At 47.4% G+C, this 22,312-nt stretch overlaps 3 protein-coding genes across 8 annotated transcripts; all 3 read left to right on the forward strand.

Annotated features, from left to right (window-relative positions):
- Positions 1-34: 34 nt before the first annotated feature.
- LOC121590665 (poly(A) polymerase beta) lies at positions 35-12,290 on the forward strand. Of its 5 annotated transcripts, none has more exons than XR_006004467.1 (12): positions 35-1,146; positions 1,632-1,945; positions 2,006-2,365; positions 2,513-2,814; positions 2,928-3,183; positions 3,273-3,469; positions 3,551-3,765; positions 3,861-4,182; positions 4,261-4,569; positions 4,739-5,544; positions 5,611-5,774; positions 12,224-12,290. XR_006004467.1 is itself a non-coding variant. In XM_041910529.1 (10 exons), the coding sequence occupies exons 3-10, from the start codon at positions 2,221-2,223 to the stop codon at positions 5,171-5,173; spliced, it is 2,181 nt and encodes a 726-aa protein (XP_041766463.1). In that variant the 5' UTR covers positions 35-1,146; positions 1,632-1,945; positions 2,006-2,220; the 3' UTR covers positions 5,174-5,545. The 5 variants fall into 5 exon arrangements, 1 of the variants encoding a protein (XP_041766463.1); XR_006004465.1 differs by lacking the exon at positions 12,224-12,290 and adding an exon at positions 8,033-8,630; XR_006004466.1 differs by lacking the exon at positions 12,224-12,290 and having other exon boundaries at positions 5,597-6,297.
- On the forward strand, positions 9,967-14,396 carry LOC121590666 (protein ABHD18). The gene is made up of 4 exons (XM_041910530.1): positions 9,967-10,527; positions 12,224-12,491; positions 12,570-12,682; positions 12,770-14,396. The coding sequence occupies exons 1-4, from the start codon at positions 10,436-10,438 to the stop codon at positions 14,034-14,036; spliced, it is 1,740 nt and encodes a 579-aa protein (XP_041766464.1). The 5' UTR covers positions 9,967-10,435; the 3' UTR covers positions 14,037-14,396.
- Positions 14,397-16,654: 2,258 nt separating this feature from the next.
- On the forward strand, positions 16,655-20,068 carry LOC121590667 (probable pseudouridine-5'-phosphatase). Of its 2 annotated transcripts, none has more exons than XM_041910532.1 (3): positions 16,655-16,769; positions 18,253-18,471; positions 19,228-20,068. In XM_041910532.1, the coding sequence occupies exons 1-3, from the start codon at positions 16,655-16,657 to the stop codon at positions 19,638-19,640; spliced, it is 747 nt and encodes a 248-aa protein (XP_041766466.1). In that variant the 3' UTR covers positions 19,641-20,068. The 2 variants fall into 2 exon arrangements, with proteins under 2 accessions (XP_041766466.1, XP_041766467.1); XM_041910533.1 differs by lacking the exon at positions 18,253-18,471 and adding an exon at positions 18,667-18,885.
- Positions 20,069-22,312: the final 2,244 nt, after the last annotated feature.

The raw sequence follows: 22,312 nt of genomic DNA on the forward strand, positions 1-22,312 counted from the left end.
TCCAGCGAGCGTCACTGTGTGCAGCACTCACGCGAAACAGAACGTTTCATGAGAATAATAATAATGGCGGCGCGTTGAGTGGTACCTCGCGACTTGGCAAGCGGCACTAGGAAGTGAAAATACCGTAATTTCTACCAGTTCCACCTACCCGACAGCCATCGTAGGCCAACCGTGCGTGAACCGGAACTGTCCAGCGTGTTGGCAGCGTGTTTTCAGCGTTCCTACCAGTGAGCAGAGACCAGCATTCCCGTTTCCGCGTTCGGTGCCACAGGATTGGTCGCGAAGGATCCGGACTCGCTCGCCGTCGACCGTGATGATGCTGGACTTTTTCTGTGTGTGAGCATTGCTAAATCTCAAAAGAGCTGATCGGCCGTGCGGAAAGAAAGACTGGAGGCCGCACTAGATTGCAATCTAGTGCAATAGTGGTGTGTGGCAAAGGCAAAGCACGTGAAGATGCACATTTTCGCAGTGTGTGAAATGTGAAGTGGTAAAACGCAAGGAGAAAGAGAGAGAGGGTCTACGCCGTGCAGCCCCGAACGAGTAGCGCAAGTGTGTGTGTGTGTGTGTATGTGTGTGGGGGGAGAATTGTTTCCGTTTAAGTTTTCTTTTCTCCCTTTTTCCCTGTCGTGTTTTTGTTTGAAAGCGAACCGTCTCGCGTCTTGCCGCCGCTTGCCTCCGTGGAAGGGTTGCCCGTACAGCCGACCGGGGGCCGTACCAGCCGTGTAAAGCCGTTTGTTTTCATGCGCGTCTCCCACTGCATCCCCTCGTTGCGCGAGCTGCCGTAGCATTTTCGCTGGTGTGTGCTTTCCATCAATCCAGTTGTTGCTTTTTCCCAGAGCAAACGCGGTTTGTGGACCATAAACGCCCCGCGTTCGCGTTGCCGTCTTGCTGCGTGCATTTACGCTGTACCGCGCCTACAAACTCCACTACCCCGCTGCAGGTACACCAACCACCGACGACGACCCCGTCAGCACCCGTGTAGCTGTGTATGACCCCGAATTTTCTTTCACCCTCATACACACACACAAACACACCCTGGAACCGGAGCTGTCATTGGGGTGTTTCTTTTTGCGCTGGCTGGAGTTTGCTGGTGAAAAAGAAGCTGACTTTTCATTTTCCGTTCGACGTGGTGTTTGCGAACTACGGGTGAGTATGCGTGTGTGTGTGTGTTTTTTTTATCGAACAACATTTCACGGCCGCGCAGGAGGAGGACGCGCGTTGCAGACGGTGTTGGCTTTGTGAGAATGCCAGCTAAAGTGCCGTAGGAAATGGTGCGACGGAGAAGAGCACGACACGGCATTGTTCGCCTACTAAGATCGTAATCAAGGCGATAAGACTAGCAAAGAAAAAACAAATTGGAACAACATCCTTCCGAGAAACGATATGGCTTACCGTGTGCCGTTTTTTAATCGCACAGCCTAATGAGAGTGGTCGTTATGACGACACCATTCGACTCGGATTGGAAAGTGGCTTGGGTTACATCAGGGTAGCGACCCATTACCGGGGGCAGCAATGTGCTTTACCCGTTCGTTTCGCCTTCGAGCGTTACGGGACAGTGTGGTAGCCACAACTGTCCTATATGTTTCTTTACTTTAGTGTTTCACTGATCATGTGTTCATTTTCTCTTGTAGAACTAACGAAAAAGAAAAACGCATCATCTTCTGCGTCGGCCGTAACATTGAGTGAGAAAGACTGCTGCTTTAAACAATTCCCCGAAGCCCGGATGTTGACCCGGAAGCAAAACGCCAACCAACCGGGTGCGCTGAAATTGGAGGAATGTGAAGAAACTGCTGCTGCTGCTTAACTGTTGTTGAGAGGAGTTTTAGCCAACTCCACAGCGCATCGAAAAAGTGTGCAATAGAAGGAACACTTTTTGCACATCTTAGTGGTGTTGGTTCCGCTAGGAAACGGTTTTTTAAGTTCTCCAGACTGGCATGGAGTTATGGTAAGATAATCGGTAAAATGTATTATCTACTGCAACTAAAAATGTTTAATCTAATTTCAGCTATCTGCTTTAAATAACAGAACTACATCTTATAGATACTTTGATGAAGTGATATCAACGGACATTCGTGTGCTGCATGAAGCCGATACAATTCTGACAAACTAACTGAGGCTCGCCTGCCAAGGGCCAAAACGGTGACCGCAAATTGGTGAATTAGTTTTCGATTGTCTTAACATAACATTCAAAGAGGCTGCACAAAGTGAGCGTCGTGCAAGATGTGGAACTCCGAGCGGTCCCAGTCCAACGGTGGCGGCGGATCCGGTTCCGCCACCAAGACACTCGGCATGACGTCAGCAATCAGTACGGCTGAGCCAAAGCCGGAGGATATACAGAAAACAAAGGAATTGGAAAAAAGTTTAGGTAAGCGGGTGTGGGTGGGATACGCACGCGCCTGATAAGAAACAAACATTATCTTTAATTCACTCCTAATAGTAGATAAGACAACATGAGGGTGGTATTCTCAACCAAAACTAATGAATGATTGCCTTTTTTGTTATTATTTTACAGAACCATTTAATGTGTTTGAGGCCGAGGAGGAACTGAACCATCGGATGGAAATTCTCGCCAAGCTGAACACGCTCGTCAAGCAGTGGGTGCGGGATGTATCGATTTCAAAGAACATGCCAGAAGCGATGGCCGAAAAGCTTGGCGGCAAAATCTACACCTTCGGTTCGTACCGGCTCGGGGTGCACCACAAAGGGGCTGATATTGATGCCCTGTGCGTGGCACCGCGCAATATAGAGCGGGCCGATTACTTCGGTTCGTTTTTCGAGCTGTTGAAGCAGCAGCCGGAAGTCACCGAGTGTAGGGTAAGTGTGCGACAGGGGTAGTGTTGCGACGCGAAGGGGTAGTATCAGTAATTTTGACTGCTTTTGTGTCCTTTTTTCGTTCGCCCTTTTCGTTCGCCCTTTTCGTTCGCAAGGCGGTAGAGGAAGCGTTTGTACCTGTTATAAAGATGAATTTCGATGGCATCGAGATCGATTTGCTGTTTGCTCGGCTGGCGCTCAAGGAAATTCCCGACAATTTCGACCTGCGCGATGACATGCTGCTGAAGAACCTGGATCAAAAGTCCGTCCGCAGCCTGAACGGTTGCCGAGTGACGGACGAAATCCTGCGGCTGGTACCTAACATCGACAACTTTCGCCTGGCGCTGCGAACAATTAAGCTGTGGGCAAAGCGTAAGTAGGCATTGGACGGCGATAGTTCGTTGTTGTGCGGTTATGGAGGTTTTTTCTTTAATGTTACCTTTTTTGTGCTAAAATTGCAGGACATGGAATATACTCCAACTCGCTCGGTTACTTTGGAGGTGTCTCCTGGGCAATGCTGGTCGCTAGAACGTGCCAGCTCTATCCGAATGCAGTGGCAGCAACGCTGGTGCATAAATTTTTCCTCGTCTTCTCCCGTTGGAAGTGGCCCCAACCGGTTCTGCTCAAACAGCCCGACAACGTGAACCTAGGATTCCAGGTATGCTGTCGTTCATGCGGAATTGACCAACGCTACACAAGTTAAGCTCTAAATGATCCTTTCGTTGAAATTGCATGTTAGGTTTGGGATCCGCGAGTAAATGTGCAGGATCGGTTCCACCTGATGCCGATCATAACGCCCGCGTATCCGCAGCAAAATTCCACATTCAACGTGTCCAGCTCCACGCGCAAGGTGATGCTGATGGAGTTCAACCGTGGCATGCAGATAACGGACGATATTATGATGGGCAAGCAGATGTGGGAGAAGCTGTTCGAGGCACCGAGTTTCTTTTACCGGTACGTTACGGCTCGATTGTTTGTGCGTTTGTGCTCGACAAAATGCGCAGACATCATTGCAACAACTGTTTCTTGTTTTGTTCTCCTTCCCTTAGGTATCGTCATTTTATCGTATTGCTAGTCACCTCCAGCAATGCAGATGATCATTTGGAGTGGTGCGGTCTGGTGGAGTCGAAAATACGTTACCTCATCCAGAACCTTGAGCGCAACCAGCACATCAATCTTGCGCACGTGAACCCAAAGTGCTACGAGCAGCACGAACAAAACTCGGCCACCACACTGAACGGGGCGGACGGTAAACCGACCCCATTCTGTTCGCTCTGGTTCATCGGGCTGGAGTTTGAACGCTCCGAGAACCTGAACGTCGATCTGACCGAGAGCATACAAAGCTTCACCGATTCCGTACACAAGCACGCGGTAAGAACCGTTTCGTTGTTGGGGCCCATTCTATGCACCGTATGCTAAAACCTTTTTGGGGTTTGCTCTGTCCAACAGGTACACATCAAGCTGCTGAAGGATGGCATGAAGATCGAGGCTAGGCACGTGAGACGAAAGCAGCTTACCCAGTACCTCGATCCGAATCTGCTGAAGCGCGAACGAAAGATCTCCGACAGCTACACACAGTCCAGCAGCAGCGGCGGCACGGCCAGTGCAAGTGGGAATTCCAACGGTTCGGCGTCACCAGCGGATGCTGGTTCTCGTAAACGAAAATCAAGCGATCTGGCTAGCTCTTTGACCAGTCCCGTCGCTGCATCGCCGGCGGGCAGCAATGGCAGCGCTAGTAAAAAGCGACGCAACGATTCCGTGAGTGCAGCATAGTTCTTTTTTAATTTTAGCTGTAGCAACACGTAGCAACGTTTGGATTTGTCCTCCGCACACCGAATCCAAACCGAGAGGAACTTTTTTACGACTATCTTTACTCTTGTTCTTCGCTCTTTTTCTCGTTTAATCTGCCTGCAACAATGTGTACCAGTTCGATGGTGCCTCTAACAGCAGCTTCTGTAGCACGACGTCGACGACGCCCGGACAAACCACCGAAACGCAAAGCATGGAAGGGAACGAAACGACCACTACCACCACCAATACAGCCGTGTCCAACACTGCCACCGTCCCGGGCGACACCGTTACACTGTCCACCTCCTCTGCCACATCCTCTTCACCGGCAAACGGCGAAAGGGATGAAAGTGCTGCCCCTTCGAGCTCTGCCGAGGAGCCACCGTCCAGTGCCGAAGGCGGCATGCTCGATGACGAGAGCTGCTCGTTCGATCCGGCGACCGCGGCCTCCAACCCCAACGGCAATCCACATAACAGCACCACCAACAGCAACAGCGGTAGCGGTAGTAACGACAGTAGTAACGGTAACAGTTCGGCACCGGCTGCGTCCGCAGCCGAGGTCGCTTGCTCTTGACTGACTCATCGCCAAGCGATGTTCCGCAATGGAGAACCGCCGTCCCCTCCCGATGGGGCGCGGTCTTCGATTACTGATGCTGGTGATGTTAGTAGTAAGGATCAGACAAAGGGAAGCGTCGCCGTACCAGCTACCGCTGTTGCTGCTGCTGTAGTTGCTTAACCGAAGGCGGAGAGCCAAGGCGGTGGTGCTGCTGGTGGAGATGTGGATGGTGCAAACGACCATCGAAAATAGAACTAGATGAAGATAATTTAGACAAGCAGAGGGCCGGCGGTCGTCGGTATGGTGCGAACTGTAACAGCAAACGACTGACAAAAACTTTACATGGTTGAATAATATGGAAGGGATGCAAGTTAGATCTAAAACCCAAGGTACGTTCACGAAGGATAATGTGTGTTCGTTACGCAAACATAATAATCGTAGATCTGTTGTTTCAGGAAAAAATAATCATTTGTAAATAGCATTCAAAGGATCGTTAGAAGGAGTACATAGAATGGATATTTCTATCGAATATGACGGACACACACACACAAACACACACAACACCGGCCAACGGGAAGGGAATGGATCGTTGCTGTCAGTTAATGTGTATGATATGAAGGTAAGATAGCTACATTTCGTCATCTCCCTCATTCCATCCATACCGGAATGAGCCGGCTAGCAATGCTAGCGTGCGCAAGTGTAAAGAATAAGTAGAAGTGCGTGAAAAAAAACTATTAAAACAGATAAGAAGTGACACCCAGCGTCTGCTACATTAGTACCCGGTAGACTACAGACTGGTGTTTCCCATTATGTACACATAAGAATCTGCTAACCCTCCCCCACGTACGTTGGATTGGATTGGCATGTAGGATGTGGATGCAACTAGACACAGAAAGATTGGCTGTCGGATAAAATAGCAACGGTACGCAAGCAAGGGTTAATATTTAACTTTGTGCACAGTTTAGATCATTGTAAAAGTGTGGCTCTATGACAAAGTAATGCATGTAAGAATTGTACATAGTATTCACCGATGAGGTGGCAAATGGTAGGCAAACTAAAGCTGGCCCTGGCGCTGCAAGAACGGAAGGGACGAAGGCAAAATCTAAACGGTAAAGGAAGGAGGACGATATCGACCTGAACAGTAAAAAAAAAAGGCCAGGAGAGGAGGAAATAGAATTATATGTTTTGCAGCTGCAGTACGGATGCTGAAAGAGGCAGAGAGAAAGAACCGACGGCAAAGCGGAGGAGTAAGCATTTACTCAGGCAGCAATATTCCTATAGACTTACTAATTAATACTTCAAGATGTTATTTTCTTGGCCTCAAAAACTGCCTCTGCACTGGGGTTTTACGAATGGAACGGTTTTATTCTCGGCTTAATTGGGCTCTTTGTTGTTGGACTCAGTTCCTTCGCGTACTTTCAGGTTGTAAATTATTCCTTCACTAAAGTCTTTCGGTCTTTTGGGTTTAACTTTCTTTTTTTAAGTTTATAGTTTGCTCTAATTAGAAATTTTAAAATTCTATTACTTTCGTCATTGATTCAGTTTGGTAGCTTATTTGTTCTGCCCTTAAGTTTTCTTGATGGTAGGAACGTTCAAGGTTTTTGTTGTGATCAGCTCGATCTTAACGCAATGAATGCGCAAGCATTTATTGAGAAAAGTGGTAAGGGTTCACGAACGAAGAATTCACAGACAAACACGAGGAGTGCAAAAGCAAAAGAAGAGAATTACAATGTTTTGAGATGGATTTGCACTTCGGCAAACTATCGCTGTGCAAAGCCCCCCATGCCTGTTTGAGGTGAAATCGTAAAGAAATCTGACACAGTAGATGATGATACCCTTCAGAAGTAATGAGAATTATATTATATGAATCGAATATTGTTATTAAAATGTAAAAGCCCCACCGCAAAGCGCCCCAGCCGGATGGACAAAGGATGGAGACGTCTGCAAGGCACTGGCACTTGGTGGAGGCGCATACAAATGCGCGGTAGGGTGTGGTGCGGATGTTATCGTTCATCCCTCCCATGATCCCCTTCCCCTCAGATCGAGCCCCGAGCATCGACACGCTATGTGAAAGTATAAATATCAATTATATTGCATCTTTCAAACGATATAAACAACAACTTATGAAACATTTACTTAATATGAACGTAACTGTGTATGCAAAAGAGGGGGAAGCTAGGAAGCGCAACCATAAGCGGAGGTGTTGCAACGTAGTTACACGGCACAGGTGCAAGCGTGGAGTGGAGCAGTAGAGGAGATGTTCTCTGGAACTATGAAAACATAATAGTATCAAACAAAATCAAATAAACAAACAAACGAATTTTGACATCATTTCTATTTTATTATCGCTATTTCCGGGTATTCGTACGGACTTGGCGTGGTGTTGTGGATCGTTGCGTTGGTTTGTCGCTTGCCCGCAAACCCCGATAAACACATTACATTATATTTTTCCAATCGAATGAATACATGTTTAATGTAAGTTTTGTGTTCTCCTATGTTTAGTCTGCCTATTGCCTAGCTGAACGCGAAAGCTTTAAGGCAAAATTATACAATGCTAACGCTAACGCGCATTAGCATTGCATTAGCCCCAAAACCACGCGTACAAACGGTTTGGTTTATGGTACATTAATGTTGTTACTTTTTAGTATAACACTTCAACAAAGGGAGCTGTTATACACGACCGTTAGCTTCGTAAAATGGAAGTTGGTATAATAACAACAATAACAAAAACAGAATTATCCTTTCCCCATCCCCCGACACAGCGCTCGTTTTGGGGTCTGTCTTTGTTTGTGTCCACATGCGAAGACAGGATGTATGTGAAAAGAGGAGAAGGTCATTTAATGTTCTCTACCACCCCATCTATGCTTTTCACAACAGACAAGTGGAGGAGGAAACCCGGTGGGTGTGTGTGTACCAGAGTATTGGATTAAACGCGCGACACATTAGCGGTTGAATTATTTCGATTCGGTGGCGGCTTCAGGTAAAAATGTCTCAAACTGGCAAACACACAGTGGCACGTTACAGTGAAACCTCCCACTTCTCGCACTAGCAAGCAAATCTCAAGTCGCGTTTGTGGCGAAATATTGATCCTCTGCTTCGAATCGTGCAACAACGGGCTGCTGTAGCGCGCCACACACGCAGTAGAGCAAGCACCAGACACAGTTATGACTCAGACAGCATTATGCTAGCGCGAACAGATGAGGAAGGAGTAGTAAACACGCGCCCGTCCGATGAAGAATTCGAACGACAGTACTCTCAAGAGTAGCGCCGAAGATGGAAAGGGGAAGGAGAGATAACGGCGAAGACCCCGCGCAATCATCGGCAGGAAGAAACAGAGAGAGAGAGAGCGAGAGAGGATAATAGAGTATTGTGTGGCGCCCAAAGTTGGTTTTTCTGTAACACTCACTGTATCCCATACCGATTTGAGATATTTTCAATAAAGGTACATTTAACCCTCCCCGTTTCATACCATTTAGTTGCTGTTTCCCTATACACGTCGGCCAAATAATTGTCAATTTATATTGACAAAAGAAAAATCCCCATGGAAGATTGTGATAATATCATGTTAGTTGGTTCGTGTTATTTCTAACGATTGAGAAATGAATTTACCTCCGGCCCGACCGTTGCGCAAAAGGAATTAGAGTAAACAATCCTTCCTTCCCCCTAAAAAAAAGTATGATAAACTATTGTTTTCCCCCTGTTTATGCTGTTCCGCGATCGTGCGACGAAAAAGGGCCCAATCGTTTGTCAACCGGCGAGTGAGGAATGCAAGAGGCGCAGAAATGCAATGCATTGCATTCGAAAATAAACAAGATTTAATTAAATGTGCTTTTTTTTCGTGGTGTACGAGAGGTATGGGGTAGTCGTGAGGACGATGATGATGGTATTAGTGCAGTACGACGCTGTGTAGTACCTGTTAGAATGATCTCTCACACTCTTTTTACTGTCTAACTTACTGCGTGTAGGTACAACACACAGCCAGTAAGCGATTTGGAGGCTCGTCCGTGTGTAGTTCAGTGGGTTTCAGATGTTTGTGGGTAAATGCGCGCAGTGACTAATTTAGTATAGCCATCGGTGTCTCTGTGTGGGTGAAGTTGCAGTCGCGCTTTTTTTGCATATTTTTTGCACATTAGCGCGCCACACCGCATTCCGCGCCAAGCACAATAGAAACCTGTATCTGTGTGTTAGTTTCGCGCTAAAACGATCGTTCGGGGGGGACACATTTTTTTTATTTCGGATGGCGTGATTTCAATTGTGCTATTTATTATCTAAATAGTCCAATGTCTCAATGCCAGGAGGAAAAGTGTTGTTGTTTTTCAAGGACAAAGAGCTTCGGAAGCAAGTGATAAAAGCCGAGCATGTATGCTACAATCCTACAGGATTAATACTATCAGTGGGTGACTATTTGCAATTTTCTCCAAGACCAGTCTAAACTAAAGATAACAAGAGATTAGTTATGAAGCAATGGTGAAGCTTCTAGCTAATCATTATGTTGTTTCGAATGAAAGAAAAAAAGTCTTTACTTAGACAATGTATCTCCACCAACAATGTAATAGAAAAACATGTTTTACCGCATCGGCATTTACATTTTTTCAAATATTCCGGCCAAATGTGGGTTTCAAAACAAGCGTCAACAGCCCACTTTGACAGCCCTTCCCGTACCAACACACACATACGAGCAGCCGTAACAGCGCCGACTGCAACACACACACACACACCACCAACGAACGGGTATATGCGAGAGAGAGCGCGCGCGTCTGCATGTGTGTGCGATTGTTTATTCGAAATTATTTAAGTGCTCGCTGCCTACGTGATGGAGGGTCAATTGCTCGAATAAAGCACAAAGCACCGGTGGTGTGTGCACGGTCGGTCGGCTGGTCGTGACGAGTCGAACGCTCCAACAGACGATTGCGCTATATACAAACCCAACGGCAGGCAAGGCCAGTTGCTGCAAACCAGTGAATGAAGAAAAGCTATGGTGTGATTTCTTGCAATCTTTGAGCCGTGTTTGAATTGTTTTTGCAACACATAGAAGCAAGGAAAAGAAAAGTGAAAACACAACAGAGCGCTTGAGTAGGCAGGCAGGCAGGAAAAGTGGAAAAGTGAAGCAAAGAAGAGTGGCCTGCTGTTGAAAAAGTGGTGTGACAAAACCGATCAAAAACAAAAGTGTGCCATTCCTTCCAGACGAATCTCTTCTCTCAGCGACGGTTGTGCCGTTTGTGTGCTGTGTGCGGTTCCTCTTTGTTGTTTGACATCACTCTCTAGCACACGTCACCCAACATGCCTCCATCGCGCCTGGACGGGCTCTATCGCTCGCTGCTGCTGACCAAGTTCTTCTGCAAAGGATGGGGCAAGCCGGAAAATCTCGAAAGGTATGGGTGGTGCGAAGTTGAATGAGCGTCCCGGCCGAAAATAGTGCTTCCCGCCGCGTCAAATTACATAATTTTGCCTCGCTATCCGGCTCGTGATGATATAGGTGTTGGCGCGTTTGGCCACCTCAAAAAAATGCCAACCCACTAGTTGGCAACCACTATCACACTACTCAGGCACCCCAATCAGGCGACGCATTTGCGTCCATGTTTTTTTCTTCCTCTTTTTTTCGGGCCCGATGTGTTTGGTGGCCCACCGATGTGTGTGCTATTTTTAGTGGTAAAAAACACAAACACAACTCCGGTGTTCTCCCACCGAACTGACCCGCGGTGTATTAATTGTGCATTGTGAGGAGACACAGGCGCGAGCGGTTGCGTTGGCGTGGTGGTGCGCTGTGTTGTACTCCGCGCGTACAGAAGCTTCTGGATTGATTGTCGTCAACATCCCCAGCAACAACGGGAAGCGTGCTTACGTGCGTGCGAAAAAGTACACCTTGTGGGGGGTATCGGTGTATGTGTGTGTGAGCGTTGCTTTACATTCGTTCGAGTTGGTCGCTGACACTCGACGACGATAACGTTGGGAGGTGTGTCTCTTTTCGTGGGGGGATGTTTGCGTTTCGCAAAGACGCAATTTCCTTCTACGCACGTCCGACGCATGTCGCAGGCTGGAGATGCACAGGAAAGAAGAAGAAGAAGAAGGATAAACATCGTACGATCTCGCACACCGATATCTTTCAAAACAAAAACAAGAAATTTCACTCACTACCAATACACCAGCAACAGCGGTACACCATACCAACACACGGTGGCGAACGTGTTGCCGTACCGTACCACCAACACATGCACAGCGAGAGCAGTGCTGCCAGCTGCTGTAGGCGAGAGATTGTTTACATTTTACATGGCCTGTTGGAAATGGGTTTTGGCAAGCAAGCAAGCAAGCAAAAAATGAAAGCAAAATGTAGCTAAAACGGTCTATTCTGGCTTATCAGCTGCGCTAACGTAATACTGCTGATAATAAAATGCCGGTTACTGCGTGATGATGATGGTGGGTGGGTGATGATGACTGGCGACCTATCACCGGATCACGCGTCGCTTTTTGCTAATTATAATATTCTTCCGAATGAAGAACTTGCCGTTAGTTTGTAATATTAAAAACAAGGGTCATTAAATTAAAATTGGGTTGAAGAAATGGTCGCCATGAAAACTCATCTAGCACACATTGGACCGTCGTAGTTCTCCAGCGTGTAAAGCAACGCCTGCTCGGACGCACGTACACAAAACCCGTCACGCGTTAAATACGCAGCCGATCCCTTCCCATGACCTTCCACAACCACCAAATGCTAATGTCGCGTTGTAGAATTGCCATTTTTGGCTGTTGTTGTTGTTGACTTCCATCGGCCGACATTTGTGGACTGTAAACCCGCTGTGATCATACGGAAGCTGCTGTGATATCGCTGGCACACAACAACACATGAAGCATTTTACTAAGTGCATTATTTTTAACTCGCCCCCAAAAGGGTGGGTTGTCTAAAGGGGGAAAGTCCCTTGGGACGTCAACCGTCAAAGCGCTGACGAATGGCATACGGGGGTGAAATGGCTTTTAAAAATAATCGTCCAATCACTTCCTACCGCCCCATCGTTACATCAGATCAATGGCCTGACCATCTCCGTCTTCCCTCCCCCCCCCCCCCCACTTTAGGTTGTTTGCCTTCCGAAAGATCATCTCGAACCGGGCCGCCTGCTCGCAGCTGGTGCCACGTGACTACCCGGTGGAGATTACCAAGGAGGAGATCCACTCGGACTGCAAAATATTGGAGGGCAAGTTCATATCGCCGCTGGAAATCTACATGCCCGGGCTGGTGCCGGACGTGGCACAGAACGCTCACTTCCAGATACTGCTGCCGCTGAAGTGGAACGATGAGCGATACAAGCCAATTTGCATCCATCTGGCCGGCACCGGGGATCATGTAAGTTGCTTTTGGTGTCGGGGTGTGTGGGGTGGTGTAGGCCGCAGCATACTCACACGGTGCCTCTACCCTTTGCAGTACTACTGGAAGCGACGGAATCTGATTGCCAAACCGCTGCTGAAGGAAGCGAATTTGGGTGCAATTATCTTAGAAAACCCTTTCTACGGTTTGCGCAAACCGAAAGAGCAACGGTAAGACCGGGGGCCGGTGAATGTGAGTCACTAGAGAAAAGCGCTTTTCATTAACGTTTCCTTTACCTCCTTTGCTCCATCCAACAGTGCATCCAGCCTGCAAAATGTGTCGGACATTTTCGTCATGGGCGGTTGCCTGGTGCTGGAATCGCTCGTCCTGCTGAACTGGTGCGAACGCAACGGGTACGGCCCGCTCGGCATCACCGGACTGTCGATGGGCGGCCATATGGCCTCGCTGGCGGCCACGAACTGGCCGAAACCGCTCGTGCTCGTACCCTGCCTGTCCTGGTCGACGGCCTCGGCCGTGTTTACCGAGGGCGTCATGAGCCATTCCATCAGCTGGGACGTGCTGGAGACGCAGTACTTCGCCGACGGTAACTTCCGCGAGCGGCTCTCCAAGATGGTGACCGTGGTGGATGACGCATTTGTGGCCGGCAAGCATTTCATACAGAACTTCAACCAGTCGGTAGAGGAGCTGCGGCAGGACATTGACGAAACGAGCGATCTCGTGTGCGGCGATCCGTCCACGGACGTCAACCTGACCGTGATCCGCGAAACTACGCCCGAGCACGAGCAGAAGAAAAATCTCATCCACATCAACCGGTCGAACGCGCTCAACCTGTCCGAGCCGCTGCTCAACAAGCTGCTCTCGAACGTGCGCTGCGAGCTGACGCAGGAAGAGATCGACGAGCTCAATGTGAAGATCCACCTGGCGCTCAAGCGCCACAACGAGGAGCTGCAGGCGGAAGGTGGTGCTACTACCGCCCCGAGCGGCTCCAAGACGGTGCTACTGGAGGTGAAGGCAGAAGGGAAAGCCGTCACACCGACGGTGGTGCCCGCCATCGCTCCTGCCGCCTCAAAGTCCGTGGGTACGAAAATCATGGAATACATCAGCTGGGGCTCCTCCTCGACGGCGGACGGCGCCGCGGCGGAAGAGAAACGCATCCCGATCGACACGACCAAGCAGCGGTGGTGGGAACGGGAAGCGCTACAGTTCATGCGCGGCATGATGGACGAATGTACGCACCTGAAGAACTTCTCCGTACCGTACGACACCTCGCTCATCATTGCCGTCTGCGCGAAGGACGATGCGTACATTCCGCGCGATGGCTGCACCAGCCTGGAGGACATTTGGCCCGGCGCCGAAATTCGATACCTCGACGCGGGCCACGTCAGCGCGTACGTGCTGCACCAGAAGCTGTTCCGCTCGTGCATTATCGAGGCGTTTGAGCGGGCGAAGAAAAAGTGGGTCCCGGAGGGGGAACAGTTGCGCAAACAGGTGAACGGTGCGCGAACGGGCAACAGCCCATCCACCACGGTTGAGGGTGATGTGCCGGAAGGGCCACCGAAATAGGCGACCAGCGCTAGCTAACCGGGGTGGGACAAAAACCAAAGATACACAGAGTAAATGCTGCTGCCTTCAGCCACAGCTCCTGCGAAAGCCTCCGCAATCATTGGAAAACGGGGGCGGGGGACATCAACCGGATTGCCGGGAAACTAAACAGTCAGGGTGTGCCGCCGTCGTCACTCTCAGCTCCGGGGGGAGAGCAGTAGCGAACGTTTAAGCGGACGTTCTGAAACTCGCAAAACAAACGATCTGCTGTATTATATGGTTCGTTTGCACGGGCCACGAACGCTTCAGTCGATCCGGCACCCCGGTTTTCAAGGGGCGCAGGACGAAAACGTACAAAAAAAAAGCGAGAAAATGAGCCGCAAAACAGCACAGAACGAAGAAATACCGTACAAATGCTGTTTTACGGTGCAATGCTACAAAGAAGGGGTTTTTTAACGGTTTTGAACGTTTGCAAGGTTGTGATAATAATTGCGCAAGCGAATGGTAGCGATAGAGCACGAGAGAGAGAGAGCTGTTATATTCTGATTATTGTTTTAGCTAGTTAAGGAATGCGAATGTGAATCGACAGTTTCTAAAGTGAGGAAAATGTATGTTGCCAATTGAGATAATTCGTTTTGCCATCGAGTTGTACAGTGAATAATTGATGATTCCTCTCACTCTACTTATTTAAAATCATTCAAACGTTCTTGATGTACTAGTATTTTTAACTGGTAATGTACCACTTTGAGGTGAGTTCCAATTCGTTAAAATTCATTTCCGACTCCTCAAAGACACAGCGCAAGTTTCGTTGGTGAACTGTTTTTTGCCACTGCAATCTTCTGTTAATTCAAATAGTGATAGTGTTTCCATGTTACCACCTAATTATTGCTTTGTAATAAACTTGCTACAAAATGTATACAACATAAGTGCGATAAGTGCGAAAGTAGAAAGTGCAATATCACAGGATAACATTGTTTCCCAATCAAATGCTCGTTCAGTCAACTGTCGATTTGAAAAAATAAAAAAAAGTTGTGCAAACGTCAAAGCAGGCAACGTGGTTTTTGACACGCTCAAAACAAAACACTGCAGTTGGCCGCGCGGCATTGTTGCGATTGTTTCGGGCGTTCGCCACCGTTCTGCACATTGTTATGCTTCGGGGGGTTGTTTCGTTCGCCTGATACGAGGACACCTTTTCTTACCGCATTTGCTTGTGCAGTGTTGGTGTAGTGCGTGTAGTACGACGCCCTTGATACGAGCGTGCAGTGTGACCATTCCATCCGGACGGCACAGGTAAACAACGAGTTCTATTGCCTTACGAGGTACGGACGGACGGATGGTGTGTGTGTGTGTGTGTGTTTCTCGCACGCTCTTGGCGAATGATAACGACCCATTTTCAAGCGAGTAGGGTAATAGGGAAACAAAGCAATCGCCAGGGCAGTATTCCCTTGCAGTCACGCACAACACCCCGCACAGTTACATAAGAACCGAGCAGAAGAAAAAACAAACACACCTCAAATTCCTGGGGGAGGGAGGTTGCTGCTTTTTGATTTGGTTTTTGGTGGATGATGAATTTTGAGCGGGTCGTTTGTGTGCGTCGATTGTGTGTTATCTTTCGCCCGGAAACGGCGGACCCCATTCAACAGGCACAATCTGTGCCGGTGTTATAGATGCTCACCTAGCCCCTTAGGGGAGAAGGAGGAACAACGTGCTGAACGTGCATTAATTGCTTGCGGGATGTTGTAGAATCCATCTCGGCGCAAAACAGATTACCTTCTGTAGGGCTCCTTTATGTCTGTTTGATGGGAAAGTAAAAAAGAAAATCAATCAAAACCGATCTCCCCTGTCCGTCCGTCCCCGTGACCATGACCTCAATTTGAAGCAGTAGTTTGAAAAGCAGGGATGGTTTCTTTCGGGAAATGATACATTGGTCCGTCTGGGAGGCGCTTTGTTGTGCTTGTCTGGCGCGGTTCGATGAAACAAGGAACGGTGGTCGTATGATAAATCCCCCCCCCCCCCTTCCCTTGCTTACCCGTCCGATTTCTGCAAGTGGCAAGATATTCATTTTATTTATGTTCATGTTTTCATTACCTCTCTCATACAGCAGCAGCAGCAGCAGACGCAACAGGAAGTACAATTTTCCCTCCGAAGGATACAGCGAAACGCAGCGTAAATCGGCGCATCCTAGATCGTGATCGCGAGAGTGAGTAGAAAACTGCAAACACTACAAACGGCTGGAACCGAGCGAAACATCTCTCGTTTTCTCACTCTCTCTCTCACTCCCGCAAGCCTGGTTATGAGAGAGAGAGAGAGAGAGAGAGAGAGAGAGAGAGAGAGAGAGGGAGAATCAGCGTGATTTCTTCCGGTTACGCACCGTACCGCTCGCCAATGTACTAACGCTCGCTCGCTGGTTGCTTTTGTGTATTGCACAGGCTCTCTCTGTTTCTCTCTCTTTACCCCACCCCCGACTAGTGTTGTTTAGAACAACGGCAAAAACATCTGTTTCGCGGAGGACGAATCCATACCGGTGGCCGGAGCAGTGCAACCGTTCGAACCGTGGAAGGAACGGGAAGGAACACACTGAGAGCGGACAGCAGCGGACAGAAAACATACGCGCGGTATAAAGCACGACCGCTGCCACGATGAGCCGGTTATTCGGTAGTAGTAGTGGTTCGGTGCTCGGTACGGCCGGAAGCAAAATGTCGTCGTTCCGCAAGGTGACTCACTGTATCTTCGACATGGACGGGCTGTTGCTTGGTAAGTGTGCCTGGCCCCGGGGGACTGAGGGTGTGGTGCCGGTGTTCGTTTCGGTCGCTCCGTTTCGTCCCGGCCTGCTCGGATGCTCGGCCTTGTGCTCGGCGCTGCGTGCATGTTGTGTGCTGTGTTGTTGTGTTGCAGCAGCTGCGTTCGTCCTGCAGTGTATGCAGGAGCACCGGGGGTTCAGTGTCAAGTTTATTTAGTCGATGGATTTGCAGTCTAGTTGGCATGTGTGCAAAAAAAGGAAGAAACCGGTGCATGGTGTGTTGTTGTTGTTTTTTTTCCCTGGAGGAAGTGTGTGTTGTGTTGTGCTCTTGCTGTTTTGCCGTTAGAAAGTTTTCAACCATTGAATAATACCTTACGGCGCTGGAAACAATGTTTTCGTCTCGTGTTTTTCACGCGATTCCTGACCTGACCTGCAGTAGAAATTGATTGAATATCGAACCAACAGCCCCGTGTAAGAGGAGGTCGCTTATCCTTGGGAAGCGATACGAGCGATCTATCCAATTTTCTTGATTGCTTGCGCGAACGGCTGTGTACTCGTTGACGGTACTTAATTAGCCAGACAGGCGATAATTACCTCCCATAATTACCCCCGAAAGGAGATCCTGGGTTGGTTTCGTCGTAACACCTTGGGCACATCATCATGCAACGGTGTATGGGCGGTTTTGGCTCTTATTTCATCATTTAAATACGCTCCCGATTTACCCCGTACTATGCGCTTCTTTTTCTTACGTATGCTGCTACCTTCATTACGACCGGCAATATGCGATAAGAGCTCGAGGAGGACCGATAGTAGGGAACCACTTGAGTTAGACACGACGTCACAGATGGTCAGATCGTCCGTGAGTGTGGTTGTATTTGAATGAAATACTTGAATGCAATCCAATTGCACCTCAAAGGCGGCAAATTAAGGTCGAATTATTTAGATTAATGTTTTATTTGTTTTATCTTTTGATGGGTAAACTTCGGAATGATCAATTCCGACCGTTGCTTTGCTATTTGTGTGCCACCCATGGTTTGAAGTGTTGTTATTATTAAAGAACAACAAAAACTTCCTGCTACTTTCGGGTACAATATCAAGCTCAACATAGAATACTGTTTTTTTTTTGCTGTTTTAAAGATAAAATTAAAACCTTTAAAATAAAATTTGCAAGCAAAGTACCCACACACATGGTGAAGCTAGTGGGAATGAAATATTTCCCCCAGCTCAAACGAATGGTGAAACATTTCATGCATGCAAGTTTTCAACGGTTTCCCTTGGTTCGCGTGTGAGAGAAGCAGGCACGATCGAAGCGCGCTATTATGATTGCGCCTTTGTCTGCTGCCTTGGCCTACAAAGAGACAAAAAAGAAGAAGAAAAAAAAAAACATGCAAAACACAAACACCTATAACCCATTGTAATGTAAACAATTTCTGCCCACATACGCACTCTGTGCGCGTGTCCGTTTCTGTGTCGGCATCACGACGGGACAACCGACAGACACGGAAAATCTTTACACGCAGGTAACGCAATCGATCGCGGAACCGTACGGCAAAACGTACACGTGGGAGATCAAGCAAACGATCATGGGACTGCAGCGGGACGAAGCGGCTGAAGCGATCGTCGCCGCCCTCGAGCTACCGCTGACACCGGCCGAGTACGTGCAGATATCGACCGAGCGGATCAATCGCGTGATGGAAGAGTGTCAGCTAATGCCAGGTAATGTGCGCGCCCCCAACGGATGGTCCTAACTATTTTTTGCGTTTTCTTTTCTTTCTCTCTTTTTCTTTCTTTCTCTCTCTGTTATCCCTGCCCCGCGGTTACTGGTCCTTCCTTATTCCCGCTTCATTGTATTGTCCCGCATGGTACGCTGATACGGCACACAACCACCACATCTCGCGCATTGGCACGCAGATACGGAGAAGATCTACGAAAACATCTTGCGCGATCTGTTGAAATCGTACAACTCGCCGTACCCGTGGCCGACGCGCATGAAGGTGATGGGCACAACGGAACAGCGCACCTGCTCGATACTGGTGAACGATCTGAAGCTGCCCTGCTCGGTGGATGAGTTTCTGGCGCGATTCCGTCGCGATCAGTTGCTACACCTCGGCCGGGCGCCGCTAATGCAAGGTCAGATTCGAACGCCACCCGGTGTTGATGTTGTTGTCGTTGTTGTTGTTGTTGTTGTTGTGGTTGGTCCGGTGTTGCGGTGCGTGTTGTGTGCTACTAACAGTTGTTGGCCGATTGCTTGCATATCTTTCCTTTGTTAGTTTCTGTAAAAATTCCTTTCAATATCCCTTCTGTTACCACCACCACGACCACGACGTAACAAGTGAAGCTTTGCATGAGTCTTTCTTATTCGCTTGTAGATCGTTCATGCTCATGTCCATGTGTTTTAATTCCGATTGGAATGTTACACACTGCTGCTAATTGGCTACCCATTTTTCTCGTCCTTTGTCTGCGATGGAATAGGCGCCGAGCGGCTGGTGCGCCATCTGCACAAACACAACGTGCCGATCGCGCTGGCCACCAGCTCGGGAGCGGATTCGGTCGAGGTGAAGACAAAGAACCACCGCGAGCTGTTCGAGCTGTTCGGGCACAAGGTGATGGGTTCGTCCGATCCCGACGTGAAGGAAGGTAAGCCGGCGCCCGACATCTTCCTGGTCGCGGCCGACCGCTTCCCGGACCGGCCCGCTCCCGACCAGTGCCTGGTGTTTGAAGATGCGCCGAACGGTGTGACGGCAGCGATTGCGGCCGGCATGCAGGCCGTCATGGTGCCCGATCCGCACATCGAGGAGGACCAGCGGAAGCACGCGACGGTTGTGCTGAAATCACTCGAGGACTTCCACCCGGAACAGTTCGGTTTGCCGGCGTTTACGTCGTGAACCTCGCGTGGAACGCTTTTGACGCTACCCCGGAGCCGGCCATTACTCCCCGAAAAAAAAGCTTATATCTACTACCACTACTACTACTACTACTACAACTGCATGCCGCAACGTAGTGTGTGTGTGCGGCACACGTCCGATTTTAGCAGAGCAGTGTTCTAAACACATCACCACCGTTGGAGCGAAATTTAGATGAAACGCGCGCACGCACACTATTCGTTTGCGTAGAACGCACAAACGTCCAACCCGCAAAAGGGGTCCACTGCCGGGTGGGAGGGACGTTAGTTTGTATTTAGTTTTATTTCTTGGAAAGCTTTTTCTTTAGGTGCGCGATCGATGTGTACCGCTAGAATGTGAAATCGCTTGAATGAGCGCCCGTCAATGCGAATAAAAAAAAAAGAAAATACAATGTTATAATTGTAAAGAAAATGGCAGTATTTTATTTTGCAGTTTTATCATCGTAATGAAATATCACTTTTGAGAAGATAGTTACAGGGTTTCCCACGATTTATTGGTCGGTTCCCATCAATTTTTGGTGGGTTCCCATATTTTGTTGATGCGTTCCCACGATTTTTTGGTCGTTTCCCAGAATTTTTTGGTCCAATTGTATTGATATCCAATCGGAAAATACCAATAAATTATGGGAACGAACCAAAAATCTATGGGATACGACCAAAAAATCGTGGGAACCCACCAAAAAATCATGGGAACTGACCAATAAATCGTGGGAAACCCTGTATTGCGAACAACGTCGTCATTTTCCAAAGATCATCGTCACTGTGCTGCGGGATCGGGATTTTTAATGTAAATGTTTGAAAAAAAAAGTCATATTAAATCACTAATTAGTTCAGCAGTAAATGGAGGTTAAAAAAGGTTTAGGAGAATAGCAAAACAAAAACAAAAATGAAATATCAATATATTCAGCATTTAGGCACTAATTGAAACATTAACATAAAAAAATCCAATAGAGATGGAGCATTGTTCGTAACTCAAAAACCTATTAGATTCATAGGTACATTAGATTCGTATTCGGATTTTAGCCCGTTTTTTCCATCCAAAGAAAACGGATGCATTTCTTTCCAATTTTTACTGTGATATAATGTATTACGGACCCAAGTTCCCATCCCAAAACGAGAGAGAGTGAAAAAAAATCAACAACAATCGTTCAGATTTATCTTTATCTAATACCGTGTATATATTTGTAATATGTATAATATTGTATTTACTTAACACTAGAAAAAAAAATCATTCAAATCGCATTTGAACATCATCTTTCATCATCATCATCCATTATGATCATTGTTTCGCTCCGGTATTTGTCGCTTTGTTTGTTATTTTATTTGTTGTGTGTATTTTTTGTTTCATTTTCTTATCTCGTTTGTATCGCTTATCTCCAATGTGTATGCTTCATTTTTCCACGCACATACATACACACACTCACTCACTCACCTCGTACCGATCTTGTACGATTTACTTCCACACTACGCCTTGCGGATGCGACATTGCATTCCTTCATGTTGTTGGCTGTGTGTTTAGTAATAATTTGTAGTTTTTTTTTCTTTTTGTTTCTGTTTCCCATCATTGGTCACAGTTTACTTTCTTCTGCTCATTTCCGACCACCCGCGTTGGATCAATCATATCCCGTTTATCTGGTTTGTGGTGGTAAATGGGGTGCTTCTTGTTGAAGCTTCTTGCTCCGCTCTTATGATCGGAATCTCCTCACTCATGGTACCCAAGCGAAGCAGCATCGAGTGCAGTGGCAGAGAGAGAGAGAGAGGGAAGATTGGGAAAGGTGAAACGAACGTTTGCTTCTTTTTTTAAAAAATAACGTTTTGTTTGGTGTGTTTGGTATGTGCATTGTGTGTGTTTCATTGGTTTCAATGTGTCTTATGTGTTTTTTTTATGTTTTTGTTACTCTCTAAATTTTTTGCACGTTTTGGTTCGGCCCTTTCTTTAACTTTTACAAACAATAACAAACAAACTAGTGGCGCCGAACGTTTGTAGCATCTTTAATAAATAATTAACTGAAAAAAGAAAACAATTAACAAATCAAAAGTAACTGAAACCAAACATTTTGCAAAAAAACATAAAAAACAGTACACAAAAACACACGCTGCTATCAAAAAGCAAAGAAAACAAACAACGGGAATTAGCACAACAAAGAAAAACACAATATACAAATGCACAGACATTTCATGTATGTGCGTGTATGTGTGTATGCAAATTGTATTTTAACGTTTTAAAGTGTGTTCTTTTTTACCATTTCAATTTCGCACATTTCAGTTGTTTCTTTAGTTTAACACACGTTTCACAGCTGCATTAGTGTTTGTTCTTTGTGAACAACTTGTGTTTTGGGGGAAAGTTGGGCGAATGTGCATTGAACAATAACAATAACGAGCTTAGATAACGAGTGGTAAACGAGTTAGATGACGATTGCAAACGGAGCTCAAACTCAAACTCAAAACTGAAGTGCTTAGACGCGTGAAAACACAGTATCAACAAGTTGTTGTTCGTTTCTTTTCTGCTTTTTGTAACCAGTCAGTGTGTATGTGAGTAGCTTTTCTTTTTTCTTCTTATTCTTCTTCTTCTTCTTTGACTTTTAGTAACAACACACAACCACATACGGTCACACATACGTGTATGCATAGCTGCACTGCCTGCAACCCCCTTCG

This window comes from Anopheles merus, chromosome 2R, assembly GCF_017562075.2.
Source record: "Anopheles merus strain MAF chromosome 2R, AmerM5.1, whole genome shotgun sequence".
NCBI classification, from domain to species: Eukaryota; Metazoa; Arthropoda; class Insecta; order Diptera; family Culicidae; genus Anopheles; species Anopheles merus.